General features: G+C 38.6%; 1 protein-coding gene across 1 annotated transcript in view; it reads left to right on the forward strand.

Moving 5' to 3' along the window:
* LOC124545912 (ubiquitin-protein ligase E3B) overlaps positions 1–15,375 on the forward strand; it is a 273,159-nt gene that overhangs the window by 194,615 nt on the left and 63,169 nt on the right. Inside the window, exon 14 of the mRNA XM_047124876.1 lies at positions 1,767–1,896. Within this exon, the coding sequence (XP_046980832.1) occupies positions 1,767–1,896 (130 nt within the window). The remainder of the gene's footprint in view (positions 1–1,766; positions 1,897–15,375) is intronic.

The raw sequence follows: 15,375 nt of genomic DNA on the forward strand, positions 1-15,375 counted from the left end.
CATTTTCAGACACATTATTTGCACGCAGACATTGTGCAAAACGAAAATATACTTAATTTAATATGGAATACAAGGATACACTGAAAACTTAACAGCTGTACACCAAAATCTTGCTCGACAAGTGTACTCGTCTCCTTCATCCCGAACTGAGCTCTGTGGAAAAATGGAAAGGCCCTCAAAGAGCTGAGTGATTATACTCGTGGGGAGAACTGTAGTGGTCACTCCTAATTCGAGCTGTTTTAGAAATTGTTCAGGTTCGGCAATATTTTCCTTCTTTGCCGTATATTTTTATTGCCGGTGCTTATTAATTTTCGTATACAAAATTGTGAAATAGTGGCAAGTGTTGCACCAGTGCATTTGTTCAGTGCACTGCATGACAATTCACTATTGTTGCTCCAAAAATTAGGGCTTTAGCTCTTCTGTGTGAAAATATACTTTTGTTGTTTATCATTTAACAGTGTTTAGTGCAGTAGATTCCACATTTAGCTCAATATAGGTTTCGATTTCAAACTACCGGCTTAAGAACCGGTGAGAAGGACACTATCGAACATCCTCGATGCTGCTGTCCTTTCCTCGAGTTGGGTCTTAAACGGTATGTGGTGGGGCAGGGTGTGTAGATCATCTTTTTTCTTTTGGCATCCACTATCATTCAATTAACCTTCACATTTGCTGCACATTGAAATGACGTGACACAGTCCTGGAAAAATTCATATTTTTTATCAATATTCGGATGATCACAGGACTTTTATGTTCACTATCAATGTCATCTGCTGAGTTTATTTTTGTTTTCTTGTAATGCATAAGACTTAAAAATATGTTAGTGACTAACATCAGTCGTGCTTACTATCTGCCATTTTGTCCAGGTTCCTCATTACTGTTGCATTGGTTGCAATAATGTATGTACACAGAATCCTACTTTCAACCACACTAAAATGATTTCTGATGTGTACAAGTAGAAAGTCCTAGTTTGTGTAAATATTGTTGTACAAGTGTATGAGGTCATCTTAATCCCCAACTCTGCATCTAATTATCTTTGAGTACACAATTGAGATGGTTATCTGTCAGTCAAATGTCCCAAAAAGTGAAGCAGCATTCTATTTTTTACTTGGAACTATGCTATTTAGCTGTCTTTCTTGAAGTGTCATCAGGGCAGTCTTATTTATTAAATGACCAAGTTGTCTAATAATGGAGTTAGATGTTCCAGAATGGAATCCTGTATGTTAATCAGTTTTGAAAGTTACATATAAATCTTTCTGATTTTTGTGTTAAATAGTACCCAGATAATGACAACAATATAAAATTTTCAATATTAACAATTGATTATAAGTAAGGAGTACCATTTCTGATATTGTTGTGTACCTGTTCCAATATCGTGTATCACCACATGACATTCACGACACAGATGGAAGTGCATCTTGATAAAACTATTGACTCTGTCCTGTTAGTCAGTTACAGAATTTAGTGGATTAATACATTTTATGCATATTGTAATATGCTAAAAAATGCCTAAATACTTGTTCCGTATGGCTTATTGCATATTTGACTTCACCAAAGAATGATCTTTTTCTGAGTTGTGTTGAACATTTGTAGCATTGGATATTTGTTTTCAAAAGTGGACTGCTGTATATAATTTGTTTTCCTTAGAAGGATCATTGGTTTTATTTTGAATGTTTTCATTTTTTCATCCTGTCCATAATATATTGTTTTTCTCTGTTACGGCATATGTATGTATGTATGTATGTATGTATCTATGTTTGGTTTTGCAGAATAAATTACATACACTTGATGGCACACTTTCGTATGCACACACAAATTAAGGACCAGACAGCTGCATTTATTCGTGGATTTCGGTCAATTATCAATCCAGAGTGGCTCTCACTGTTTTCGACTCCTGAGGTATGTATCAATCAGGTTTGATTATATATGCTCACAGTTACAAATTCTGCAACTTCTGTCACATGAGCAATAGACCCAAACATGAAGATAAAGATGTAACAATAACTCCACATTTTTTTTATGTTGTGACACATGTTATAGAATTACATGATTCAAAAAGAGTTATCAGAACAGAGTAGTGAAATTAATTGTCAATTATTAATGCTAATAAAGACACACAGAAGTGAAAGAACCATCTGTAGGCACCATTTGCATGGAAGCTATATACACTTACTTGTAATAATTCTGCTGTTGCTTATCTTTGTTATTTGAACTTGTCCAACTTTCATGAAGTTGCCACTTTTTATAAGTGGCCCTGTCCTTACAGTTAAGAAATTTGTGTTGTGTTCAAAATGGGAGCCTGTGATATTATTCCAAAGGCATCAGTTGATGCTGAGGGAATTAGATTAGGAAATGAGGTGCCACAAGTAGCAGATGAAGTTTGCTATGAAGGAAGTAAAATAACTGACAGTGGCCAAAGTAGAGATGATATAACACACAGAATGGGAATAACAAGAAAAACACTTCTAAAATAGAAATTTGCTAACATCAGACACAGATTTCTGAATGTATTTGTCTGGAGTGAAATGTGAATAATAAACAGTTCAGATAAGAATATAATAGATACTCTTTAAACATGCTAAATATTGTGTAGTAAATGAGAGGTACTGAATTAAAATGGGTAGAAAACGAATTGATGGCACAACTTAAATAAAAGAAGGGATTGCTTGGTGGGACACATTTTGAGGCATCAAGAAGTCATCTTTTCTGCAGTAAAGCAAAGTGTAGAGGGAGACCAACGCTTGACAATGGCAAACAGTTTCAGAGGGATGTAGGTTGCTGTTATGCTGGGATGATATAACCTGCACAGATTAGACTAATGCAGAGAGTGGCCTGACAACAACAAAGTTATTGTTCAACAAACTTTACTTTTTATTCAATGTAAATAACATTATTGAATGATTGTCTGAAAAGTAAACATATTGAAACTGCCATAATACATACAAAATTATAACTTGCTCCCTTACATATTTTATGTTGATTTCTCATTAGAAACATCAGGAAGACTTAAAGGCTTAATAAAAGCCTTAAAAAACACAAACTTTCAACTCAACCTGAATTAAATCATAACAATTCATTAACAACCTTTTCTCCATCTTGTTTTGTGCATCTGTGTTTACATTGGTTTAAGTTTTAGAGTATTTGTACCAATACTTCACAAATAATATATGGTATCTGTTTTTTCGGTACTGCCCAAAAGGACAGACACAACTTCTATCCCATAATGTCACCAATAATGTGAATAGACTTCTTTCATACATTTTGTCATGACTTAATTTTTCATTAGCGTAACATAATTAACACTCTTTTCTTCATAGCTCTTGGGAAATTCATATCTTTTTTTGTAAAACTTAACCAGGTCATAGTTTTTTGAGTAGTATGTAATCACTCTTCATGACAACATTTTTATACAAACAAAGCTTCCAAGTTATTTCATTTTAAATAAAATGAAACACGTTTCTTGTGACAGGGAATGTAACACTTTAAATCAATGTAGGTCACTGTTCCAGCTAATGATTGTTAGTAGGGTCAATAACTTTTAGAGCACATGATACTGTCAAATTTTGAATATAATATTCTTCTGTAAAATACAAATTCTGCAGGAGGAGTAATTGCATTATGGTAATCAGCTAAACATAAATTACTGTTTGAATAATAATAATTTGGAAAACACTCCTTGTGATATAATTTTAATATTTGTCATGAAATCATTTTCAAAAATAAATTGTAAAAAGGATAAACACACTGGTGTCCTAAATTAAAGCAACAAATGGAAATTTTGCAGGATTGTGTTTATTTAGCTACAAAGCAATATAAACAGGCGATAGTAAATTAGATACAATGTAGATAATACAGAATGTAAACAACTGCAACATGCATAACGATGAGAGAGAAATTTTCTTCATTATGTCTGACTTAACGTATTTGCACACACGTTCCGACAATTGATTACTGTGCTCAGTATGCGGTGTGACCACCTCTGGCAGCAATACAGGCCTGGCAACGACAGGGCATGCTGTGATGATGATGTCATCAATCTCATGTTGAGGCAATAACAGCTATTGTTCCTGCAGAGCTTCTCGCAAGTTTTGAGGAGTGGGTGATGGATCCTGGTGCGATGCAGCCTGCCTCTGTTGTGCATCCCAGACATGCTCCGTGGAATTCAAATCAGAAGAGTGATCAGGCCACGTCATGTGTGCTGTATCTTCTGTTTCCAAGAAGACTTCAACCACCCGTGCTCTATGAGTTCGAGCAATACTGTCCATCGACACAAAGTCTGGGCTTACAGCACATCGCAAGAACCACAAATGTGGTCTCAAGATCTTGTCATGATACTTGTTGGCAGGTAAAACTTGCCTATTCATCCATACAATTTCATGAAGAGCTGTGCAAGTGGTCAACATAATCCTTGCCGGTCCTGAAATTGTGTTCCACATTCCCTCCAAAGGAGAATCCGTCGCGACTCACTCTCCAGGCCAAATCGGGATTCGTCTGTGAGAAGAACATCAGCTCCCCCTGTTCGACCATCCAGGTGGCATGTTGACGACTCCACTCCGGATGTTCCCTTTTGTGAAGATGTGTCAGAGGTACACCTACAGCAAGTCTCTGACAATAAAGGCCACTCTGCTGAAGCCTTCTGTACACCATTTGCCTCAATATAACATGTCCATTGGATGCTGTGAGGCTGTGTGCAGTACTAAGGCAGTACCATTGTACCTTTACACCCACTTTGATGTCACACATGATCAGCCCTGACCTGGTCTTTGGGATACAGCTTTGGTCTCTATAAGCTGTCGTCACATCCAAGAAACAACAGAACAATTCACATTAAGCCATCGGGCCACATCAATTTGCTACTGCCCTGCTTCCGATCTTCCTATGGCTCTCTACTGGAAAGAGTCTGGCAGGTATCTTCTCTGTGCTGTACTGCACTGTCTGTGACTGTGTATACAGCGATTGTGGATGTGGGACTACCTGACAATTACTACCCTGTTTGATGAGTGGCGTGATGTCATTACTGGCACGGTTTTCCATTGACCGGAATGCCATCATCTGTGCAGAACACAATCATATGGACATCTGTTGAAAGTTGGTATGATTATATTGTGACTTAGACACAGGACGGGGAAACAGCAGTTTGTTGCTTTAATTTTGGACAACAGTGTACATAGAGTGATGGGGGATCGCAGACAAGTAGTGACGCTCCACTTTGCTGTGTCTCAGACTGCTCATCAGTTTGCACGTATTCAGGAGGCACAATCTCTTTAGCAGCAGACTGCACACCTTGCTTCAGACATGGAGAGTCTGTTGTTGTCTGCTGCAATATGAGGTAGCCCTTCCACTTTTAGCTTATATAGCACTCTGAAGAGCTGTGGTGCATGTACTGTGCGGTACACAATGATAGAGCACAAGCAAATACTCCCTGCCCCCCCCCCCCCCCCCACCTCTCCTTCCCCCACACACCCAGTGTCTGTAAATATTGTGTATGTTCCTGCCCCAGGAATATTTTTAAGTGTAATCACATACACATAATTCACCTTAGAAGTTTCTAATCCACTAGCAATAGTTGGTGTCGACCATATAAAGACAGACACACAACTCTCGAGAATAGAATACCTTTGCACCTTGGTGCATATACGACTGACACATGTGTTATAATGACATTGTCCATTCAAGAAAAATGATGTCTTTAATAATAATAAATTCAGCAGTTATCTATAGTGTGAGAAAATATTTATTGTTCTGCAGAGGGGCTGTAACTGCTATATGAATAAGCATGCAACTCATATGGCTCTTGGAAATCATTTCAGATTTTTCCCAATACACTTGAAGTTATTGTGTCAGGCTGAAGATGTGCTTATAAGCTAGTGAAACCAGTCATATTCAGACTGACTAGGTGACATAGCATCATTCAGTGAGATGGTGGTGCCTCATCATATAATTTGAGAGAAGACCGGGTTTTGAAGGGTGTAGGTATATGCCAGTGATGTGGTTCAGACCTTCCAACTCATGGCTCTGCAAATTATATGAACAACAGAAAAATTCGCTGAAAATTGTACCACTCCACAAAAATGTGGTAAGAGCTGTCCAAGAAGCTACGATGATATATATCTTGTGGACTGCACAGACAGGGTTTTCTCCAGAATTTTATGTCATAGTATTAAACATCAACGAGAGCAAGAAGTAGGTGAAAACTGAGAAGATTTCAGACACTGGAGAAGCTGCAGAGAGCAAATTGACACCTTAATGTTATTCGTGGCATATTATAGGAAATAAAAGAGCCTCTGGCATTAACCTGTAGGTTTACGAAGGCAGATGACTGTGTTCATGTTTCAATATTGAAAACATTGAGAAATTTTGAACTCTACCCAGAATTAATCAAATTGATAGAAGGTGGTTGACCAGAGAACATCAAAATAAACAAATTGACCGAAGTGTATTGTTGTATTGGTAGTGAGGCGGCCAGTAAATGCAAGAAGACATCTACAAAAAGATACACATCAATAAGTTATTTTACACTATCTACCCTTAATAACTGAAGTTATACATAAATGTAGGTTCTTCTGTGTTTCTGTGTTACATGCTATCAGAGTAATGTTCTTGATAATAACAAAATAATGTTGAATGCTGATATAGTTATATAAGTCAGCGGAATGTTAACAACACTTAGTAGTGTCACTGCACTTCAATGTAATTTTCCTTAGTGGAGTCAAATGCACGGGATCTGGAGGCAACTTCTGGATTGTGGCTGCTTAAAAGGATGCATAGTCAATCAGGGTTGCTTGCAGTGACGCCATTTCATATTACGTCCTCCGGTGGTGTGCAAGCACAGTACCCCTCATCAGAGACAGTGAGCAGTAGATGGATGGCCTAGCCCAGTGGTTTGTTAGTGGGAGATTTAAAAGTGCCATCTTTCCCATAGCTGTGAGCGGCGTGGCGGGTGTGGTCGGTGGAGATGCTGTCAGTGGTGCACATATTTCATCAAGAATATGTGGAACGATAAAGACCTCTCGATGGCTACAAGACTGTAACAATTACACAACCAATTGGTGCAGCTGCTGCATCTAACCTGAGTCCAGTAATATGTACAACTCCTTTTATTTCGTAAGAAAAGTTCCAAATATCAAAACGAGGTTTTTGGCGAATGATAGTACATTAAAGGTGTGTAGTTTTGTATATGATAAAGAGTCTTAACTCATATAGATTGAGATATTAAAGGAAGTATGATTTTTTGAAAAGAAATGATATACTTTTTAATCCAAAAGCACATGAAAAGATGAATACAGCGATGTAATGCTTGCTAATTTTGAGACTGAAACTCTTCGCAAAAGGATCCAAGAAACATTCTAAACTTGAAAGGCAGTTTGAGAAAGGGCAGTTGTGTTATAAATGTGCTCACACCAGGCTACATCATCGTCTCTAGACCTTCAGCTGTGTACACGCCAGAACTCTTAAATACTGTGTTGTCTATCAACAGGCCATTTCTGGTTTGAGATTCCTCGCGTGCAGCCATTTACACCTATGAGGAGAATTTAGACATGCTGCTTTTATAAGGTGAATGGTGGCACGAGATATTTTGCCTAGGAATGCGGGATCAGCCACAGAAGTGCCATTCGCATCTCGCATCGACATAAGTTCCACCCTTATAATTTGTCACTACATCGGGCACTTAGAGGAAGTGATTTTGAAAGTCATAGAATTTTGTTGGTTTGCTCTGCATCACTTGGGACACGACATTACATTTTTCACATGTTTGCTGTTTACTGGCGTAGCAATGTTTATGGACTGTGGCAATGTAAATTTACGTAACATGCACTACTGGGCTGATGAGAATCCACTCTGGCTTTGTCATGTGCAATAACGATGATCGTGAAGCATAAACCTGTGATGCAGCATTGTAGGAAATTCCTTTGTTTGATAAATGAAAAAGCACAAGTTTGCTTTTGTTCTACAATATTACTTTTATTGTTAACCGGTTTTTGGCTTACAAGGCCATCTTCAGACATTTACTGAGTATTATCACCAAAGAAGTTAAATGTTTGCAGACAACATTAGAAGAGAAGTAACACATCTAGACTGAAGTAGAAACATACAGTAACATCTTTGCAGTGAAAAAGTAAAAAATGAACTGTGCATAAATAACAATGGAGTAGACAGGAAAACCTTTAGCACAAAATAGGAATAGCCTGCTTACATAACAGTTTCTATTAATAAACAAAACTAATAAAATAAAATAAAATAAAATTAGTACTAGACAAGGCTGCATCAGGAGGTATGAAATATGGAGAGTGATAGGCAACAAATTAAAAGAAGAGACAGGTATCAATGTAAATACAGAAAACATAAGGAACTTAACCAATATCAATAAGATAAACAGAAATAAATAAATGCAGGAAAATGGAGGTGTTTGAGGGAACCTACAGTTTGAGAGTGTGGTGGTATTGCATTTTAATATTAACATTATAATCAAAGCAAATCATTAAATAAATGAGCAAAGTAAAATGTGAACAGTATTTGATGAGACAACTACAAGGGGTGTTAAACATGGACAGTAATACAAGTACCAGTTAAAAGAAAGCCTTAACTAGTGGAACTACAGTCTATATGGAATACAAAGACAGCTTCAACAAAACAAAACAAATGAATACAGGAAAATGGGAATATGTAGGAAGAGAGAGTGTGGAAGGTAATGAACAACAAAGATGATTATACGAAGTTTAGGAGAGGGGAAGTGTTGAGCTGTGTCCAGTCATTTAGGATGAGATCTGGACTGTGAGCAAGATGTTTGTTAATTTCCAGGGCTTCCAGCAGGTTGAGTTTATGGCCTTTGCTTGCTAAGTGAAGTACATGGGACACTGGCTGGTAGTTGTGACCCTCACTCAGTACATGCTCAGCAAATGCAGAGTCTGAATTCTGCAACCTCCAGCTGCGTTCATGTTCAGCCAGCCTAGTTGATATGTCTCTGCCTGACTAACCAATGTAAAATTTGTCACAATCAGAACAGGTGATTTTGTATACCCCACTGTTGGCTAATAACTGGATCTTGTCTTTGCTATTAAAAAAAAACACTGGGCTGTCGTGTTCTTGACATAGTAGGCAAGCCTATACTTGCAGGATTTCAGTGCTTTGGCTACAATCTGTGATAACTGACCTAGAAATGATAGTGTACACCATTTCTTGCAGACAGTGGGTGGGGAAGCAGATGGGGCATAGAGGAGGGGTATAATTTTTCGTTTTTGTTTGCTGTGCAAGATGTGCTCAATAAGAACTGGATTGTAGCCATTGGCTGTGGCAATAAATTTTATTGTATCTGTTGTTGTTGTTGTGGTCTTCAGTCCTGAGACTGGTTTGATGCAGCTCTCCATGCTACTCTATCCTGCGCAAGCTTCTTCATCTCCCAGTACCACTGCAACCTACATCCTTCTGAATCTGCTTGGTGTACTCATCTCTTGGTCTCCCGCTATGATTTTTACCCTCCACGCTGCCCCCCAATACTAAATTAGTGATCCCTTGATGCCTCAGAACATGTCCTACCAAACAATCCCTTCTTCTAGTCAAGTTGCACCACAAACTTGTCTTCTCCCCAATCCTATTCAGTACCTCCTCATTAGTTATGTGATCTACCCATCTAATCTTCAGCATTGTAGCCCTTATATCAGTCTGATAATAAATACAGAGTGTGAGAAGCAACTTCTACACAAAAGGGTCATCCAGTGCAACCGTAGACTTCAGGGCACGCACAGTGTCCTGATGTTCCCCTGCGGCAGGGTGGGAGTGGATTGTACTGCTGCGACACATGGCTACACTCCATACAAATACTTTCAGAAACGACTTCCTGACAATTAAATTTATACTCGATGTTAACAAATTTCTCTTCTTCAGAAACGCTTTACTTGCCATTGACAGTCTACATTTTATATCCTCTCTACTTTGAGCATCATCAGTTATTTTGCTCCCCAAATAGCAAAACTCCTTTACTACTTTAAGTGTCTCATTTCCTAATCTAATACCTTCAACATCACCCGACTTAATTTGACTACATTCCATTATCCTCGTTTTGCTTTTGTTGATGTTCATCTGAGTCTGAGGGTATTTCGCCTGTCTCATACATCTTGCTCACCAAATGGTAGAGTTTTGTCAGGACTGGCTCTCCCAAGGCTGTCAGTAGTTCTAATGGAATGTTGTCTACTCCTGGGACCTTGTTTCGACTCAGGTCTTTCAGTGCTCTGTCAAACTCTTCACCCAGTATCGTATCGCCCATTTCATCTACATCCTCTTCCATTTCCATAATATTGTCCTCAAGTACATTGCCTTTGTATAGGCCCTCTATATACTCCCTCCACTTTTCTGCTTTCCCTTCTTTGCTTAGAACTGGGTTTCCATCTGAGCTCTTGATATTCATACAAGTGGTTCTCTTTTCTCCAAAGGTCTCTACCATCTGGTGAGCAAGATGTATGAGACAGGTGAAATACCCTCAGACTTCAAGAAGAATATAATAATTCCAATCCCAAAGAAAGCAGGTGCTGACAGATGTGAAAATTACCGAACAATCAGTTTAGTAAGTCACAGATGCAAAATACTAACGCATATTGTCTACAGACGAATGGAAAAACAGGTAGAAGCTGACCTTGGGGAAGATCAGTTTGGATTCCGTAGAAATATTGGAACATGCGAGGCAATACTGACCCTACGACTTATCTTAGAAGCTAGATTAAGGAAAGGCAAACCCGCGTTTCTAGCATTTGTAGACCTAGAGAAAGCTTTTGACAAAGTTGACTGGAATACTCTCTTTCAAATTCTGAAGGTGGCAGGGGTAAAATACAGGGAGCAAAAGGCTACTTACAATTTGTACAGAAACCAGATTGCAGTTATAAGAGTTGAGGGTCACGAAAGGGAAGCAGTGGTTGGAAAGGGAGTGAGACAGGGTTGTAGCCTATACCCGATGTTATTCAATCTGTATATTGAGCAAGCAGTGAAGGAAACAAAAGAAAAATTCGGAGTAGGTATTAAAATCCATGGAGAAGAAATAAAAACTTTGAGGTTCGCCGATGACATTGTAATTCTGTCAGAGACAGCAAAGGACTTGGAAGAGCAGTTGAACGGAATGGACAGTGTCATGAAAGAAGGGTATAAGATGAACATCAACAAAAGCAAAATGAGAATAATGGAATGTAGTCGAATTAAGTCGGGTGATGCTCAGAGAATTAGATTAGGAAATGAGATACTTAAAGTAGTAAAGAAGTTTTGATATTTGGGGAGCAAAATAACTGATGATGGTCGAAGTAGAGAGGATATCAAATGTAGACTGGCAATGGCAAGGAAAGCGTTTCTGAAGAAGAGAAATTTGTTAACACCAAGTATAGATTTAAGTGTCAGGAAGTCGTTTCTGAAAGTATTTGTATGGAGCGTAGCCTTGTATGGAAGTGAAACATGGGACGATAACTAGTTTGGACAAGAAGAGAATAGAAGGTTTCGAAATGTGGTGCTACAGAAGAATGCCGAAGATTAGATGGTAGATCATATGACTAATGAGGAGATATTGAATAGGATTGGGGAGAAGAGAAGTTTGTGGCACAACTTAACTAGAAGAAGGGATCGGTTGGTAGGACATGTTCTGAGGCATCAAGCAATCACCAGTTTAGTATTGGAGGGCAGTGTGGAGGGTAAAAATTGTAGAGGGAGACCAAGAGATGAATATACTAAACAGATTCAGAAGGATGTAGGTTGCAGTAGGTACTGGGAGATGAAGAAGCTTGCACAGGATAGAATAGCATGGAGAGCTGCATCAAACCAGTCTCAGGACTGAAGACCACAACAACAACAGGGTGTGTGTACTGATGTCAGTGGTGAGATCTAAGAAGTTTATGGATTTGTTGCCAATCTCCGTAGTGAACTGGATTTTTTTATGTTGACTGTTTAGGTTTTTCAAGAATGTGTTGAGTTGTGTTGTAGTACCAGTCCACATACACAGTACATCATCTACATATCTAAACCAGTATTGGATTTTTGCACTCAAAGGTTCTGTTTTTAGAAAATTTTGTTCAAAATGGTCCATAAATATTTCAGCCAACAGTGGACTAAGAGGGGAACCCATAGCTAAGCCATCTAATTGTTTATAAAGAGTCCCTTGGAACTGAAAATAGTTCTGTGCGAGGCATGTCTGTGTGGCCAGTCTCAAGTCATTCAATTCTACAGGATTGACATTAGACTTGTGCATCAGCTCTGTCAGAATATCAATGCATTCTACTACTGGTGTATTAGAAAACAAACTGCTGACATCAAAGGATTCTAATTTATCACTGTGTTTTAACTGTTTACTAGATCCACAGAGTTCGAAATACCATGCTTTGGTTTGAATTTAGTCTTGCTCTTAATTAGGACATCCAGTTTATTGGCTAGTTTGTAAGATGGAGCAGTGAATGATGATACAACTGGAAGAATAGGAACATCTTGTTTATGCCGTTTAGGAAGCCCATACATTCTAGGAGGCACTGGGTTCATATTGGTTACCAGTTTTGCTTCAAATTCAGAGAATATGCTTTTGCATGAATTGATTGCCTATTTAACATCCTCTTTGAACAATTTAGTAGGGTCTTTAGGAAGGACTTGGAAGCCTGTGGTATTCAGGAAATCATTAACATTATCCTCATAATCACATTTGTTCAAAAGCACAATACTGTTGTCTTTATCAGATTTTGTGGCAATGATACCTTGGTGTTGTAGTTTCTGTTTCAAGGACTTGAGGGTGTGAAAGTCAATAGACCGTGGGATGTTACACACGAATTTGGTTTCGTTCTTTAGTGCATTGGCAACTATATATTTTGCAGTGGTGTCTTTTGTTAGGGCATATTCAATATCAACTTTCATAACATCCAGTTGTTTTTCTGATGGAGGGTGGGGAGGAGCATATTTAAAACCTTTCTCAAGCACTTTTTGTTCGTTTGGAGACAGAACCAAATTCGATAAGTTAATTACGCGTTGCGACAAATTTTGTTTACAGTTTGAGGTTAGAGGTACACTCACCTTCCTACTCACAGATAATTTCTTGTTCTGCTGCAAAAATACATCGTGAATAAGATCACTTACATTTTGACGAACTTCTCGATCGAAAATGTCGAACTCACAGGGGTGTAACTTAGATGTAATTGCCATATGTACCACTTTTAGATGTGTACACACGTTGTTATGAACACAATACCATTTATTGCAACATCAATGGCTTTGTTTGCAGCGGTGGATGTTCCTCTTGACTTTATTGAGACATTAGACCTTACTTCATCCCACGGATGCTAAATGGAAATACATATCCGTGCTTTCTTACGAACATTGTCTGTCCCCCTCGAAGAGGTACCACTGAATACGCGACAATGGGTGTGGTTCCAACATGTTTTCCCAGCTCACTCTTCCCGTGTTGCAATGCCAATACTGAATCAAAAGTTTCCTGAGCGTCAAATAGGATGAAATATTTCAGTATAGCGGCTAGCCACGTCTCTCTGTTTGACTCCTCTTGATTTCTGTTTTAGGAGAGCAGTCTGTCCCGAAGCCCCATCTACACCAGACGATATGTGCCATTGAATCACCACAGTCTGCAGTGGCATATCGTCCGATGTACATTCATGTAAACTGTGACACTATGTTTCATTGAGAAAAGTATTTATTTTGTGGGTGACATGTCATCAGTCAGTCCGAATAAACTTTTTAGTTTAATTAAAGTTTATTTCGTCTAATTAAAATTTTGAGTAGTATTTATAGCCACATTTGTGTGGCAGCAAATGGTTTACTTTAAGAAGCATTCAGGCATGTCCAGGCAAAGATAGATCAGTCGAAATTTATTTTTTCAAATCTGATAAAGTTAATACAGTAATTTTGTTCCCTTGAATAGGGCTGTTTCTCATTATGAAGTATAAATGATGGACGTTTTTGTTTCGGCTTTGATAAGTAAGCAGCAACAGGGAGGATTTGAAGGGACAACTGCCTGGGAAAACTTGGGTGTTTTCATAGAAATCTGGAAACATACACACATTTCAAATAGTTTTCCTGAGCTCCATCTGGCATGCTAGAAGTTAATGTATATCAACAAAAATGTTCAATTTTTGAAAATGTAATGTAATTGTATAGATAAAAAATCTCCTCACCATGCAGCAACTTATACACATGTAAAGGTATTTAACTTTGCAAGCTTTCGGAGCCAGTACCTCCTTCTTCTGGCAAAAGTACTGAAGGGGAAGAAAGAAGGGTGAAGGGAAAAGGACTGCTGAGACTTAGTAAATGGAGAGGGTTCGGAAAAGTTTCCTGGAACCACAGGTTATGGGAGATGCACTGGATGGGATGAGAAGGAAAGAAAGATCATTGGAGACTGCACTGGATGACATTTGAATAACCTGAGAACTTGAAGGTGGAAGATAGGGAAATACACAAGACAGATATTACTGCCAAAACATTGTGAATGACTTAGTAAGAGCGGAAAGCTAAGTGCACTGTGTGTGATATAGGTGGGAGGGGCGAGAGGGGGAGTGGGGGCTGGTGACAAACAGGTCAAGAAACAAAAGCTATAGTAAACTAAAAGGGAGTGAAGAAAGGAATAGTTACTTTGAAGAAATGTGGATGTTTTTGTTGTTGTTTGGTTTGTGGGGCAAGAAATGTGGAGACCGAAGAAATTAATGTAAATTAAGATCAGGTACGTGGGGAGAATGAATCAAGGATGTGTTGTAATACCAGTTCCCACATGCAGATTTCTGAGAAACTGGAGTCTGGGGGAAGGATCCAGGTGGCATGTGTGCTGAAACAGGCACCGAGGTCTCAACTGTCACATTGTAAAGTATGTTCTGCAGTGAGTTATTGTTTGTTGCCAGTATACACCATCTGCCTATGCCCATTCTTCCTAATTGATAACTTCATGGTAGTCATGCAAATGTAGAAGTCCAAATAGTGCTTACATAATTGCTGGTAGATAACATGAGTCATATGGTTTGCAAGTTATGGGAGTGGTGTAGGTGATGGTAGGTCATGTCTTACAGCAAGGATGGGCACAGGTGTAGGAGCCACAGGGTAGATAAATGGGTCCAGAAAGAGTGTAGGGTTTTACGAGGATATTGCAGAGATAGAGAAGATGGTGAAATACTAATCTAGCTGTGGTGGGGAAAATGTTGGATAGAATGGACCTCATTTCAGGGCACGATTTTAGGAAGTCTTAGCCTTGTCAAAGTAATATGTTCGAGACCTGGTTAATTGTTAGTGATAAATGGTGTATTCCTAAGTTATTTTTTTGGGATTAGCAGTACTAGGATTGGTTGTGATGACGCGGGAAATCTGCTTTTGAACTATGCTGGTGGGGTCATTATGTCCAATGAAGGCTGAAGTGAAAATGGTGGTGTATTG

This window comes from Schistocerca americana, chromosome 1, assembly GCF_021461395.2.
Source record: "Schistocerca americana isolate TAMUIC-IGC-003095 chromosome 1, iqSchAmer2.1, whole genome shotgun sequence".
In the NCBI taxonomy this organism is placed as follows: domain Eukaryota; kingdom Metazoa; phylum Arthropoda; class Insecta; order Orthoptera; family Acrididae; genus Schistocerca; species Schistocerca americana.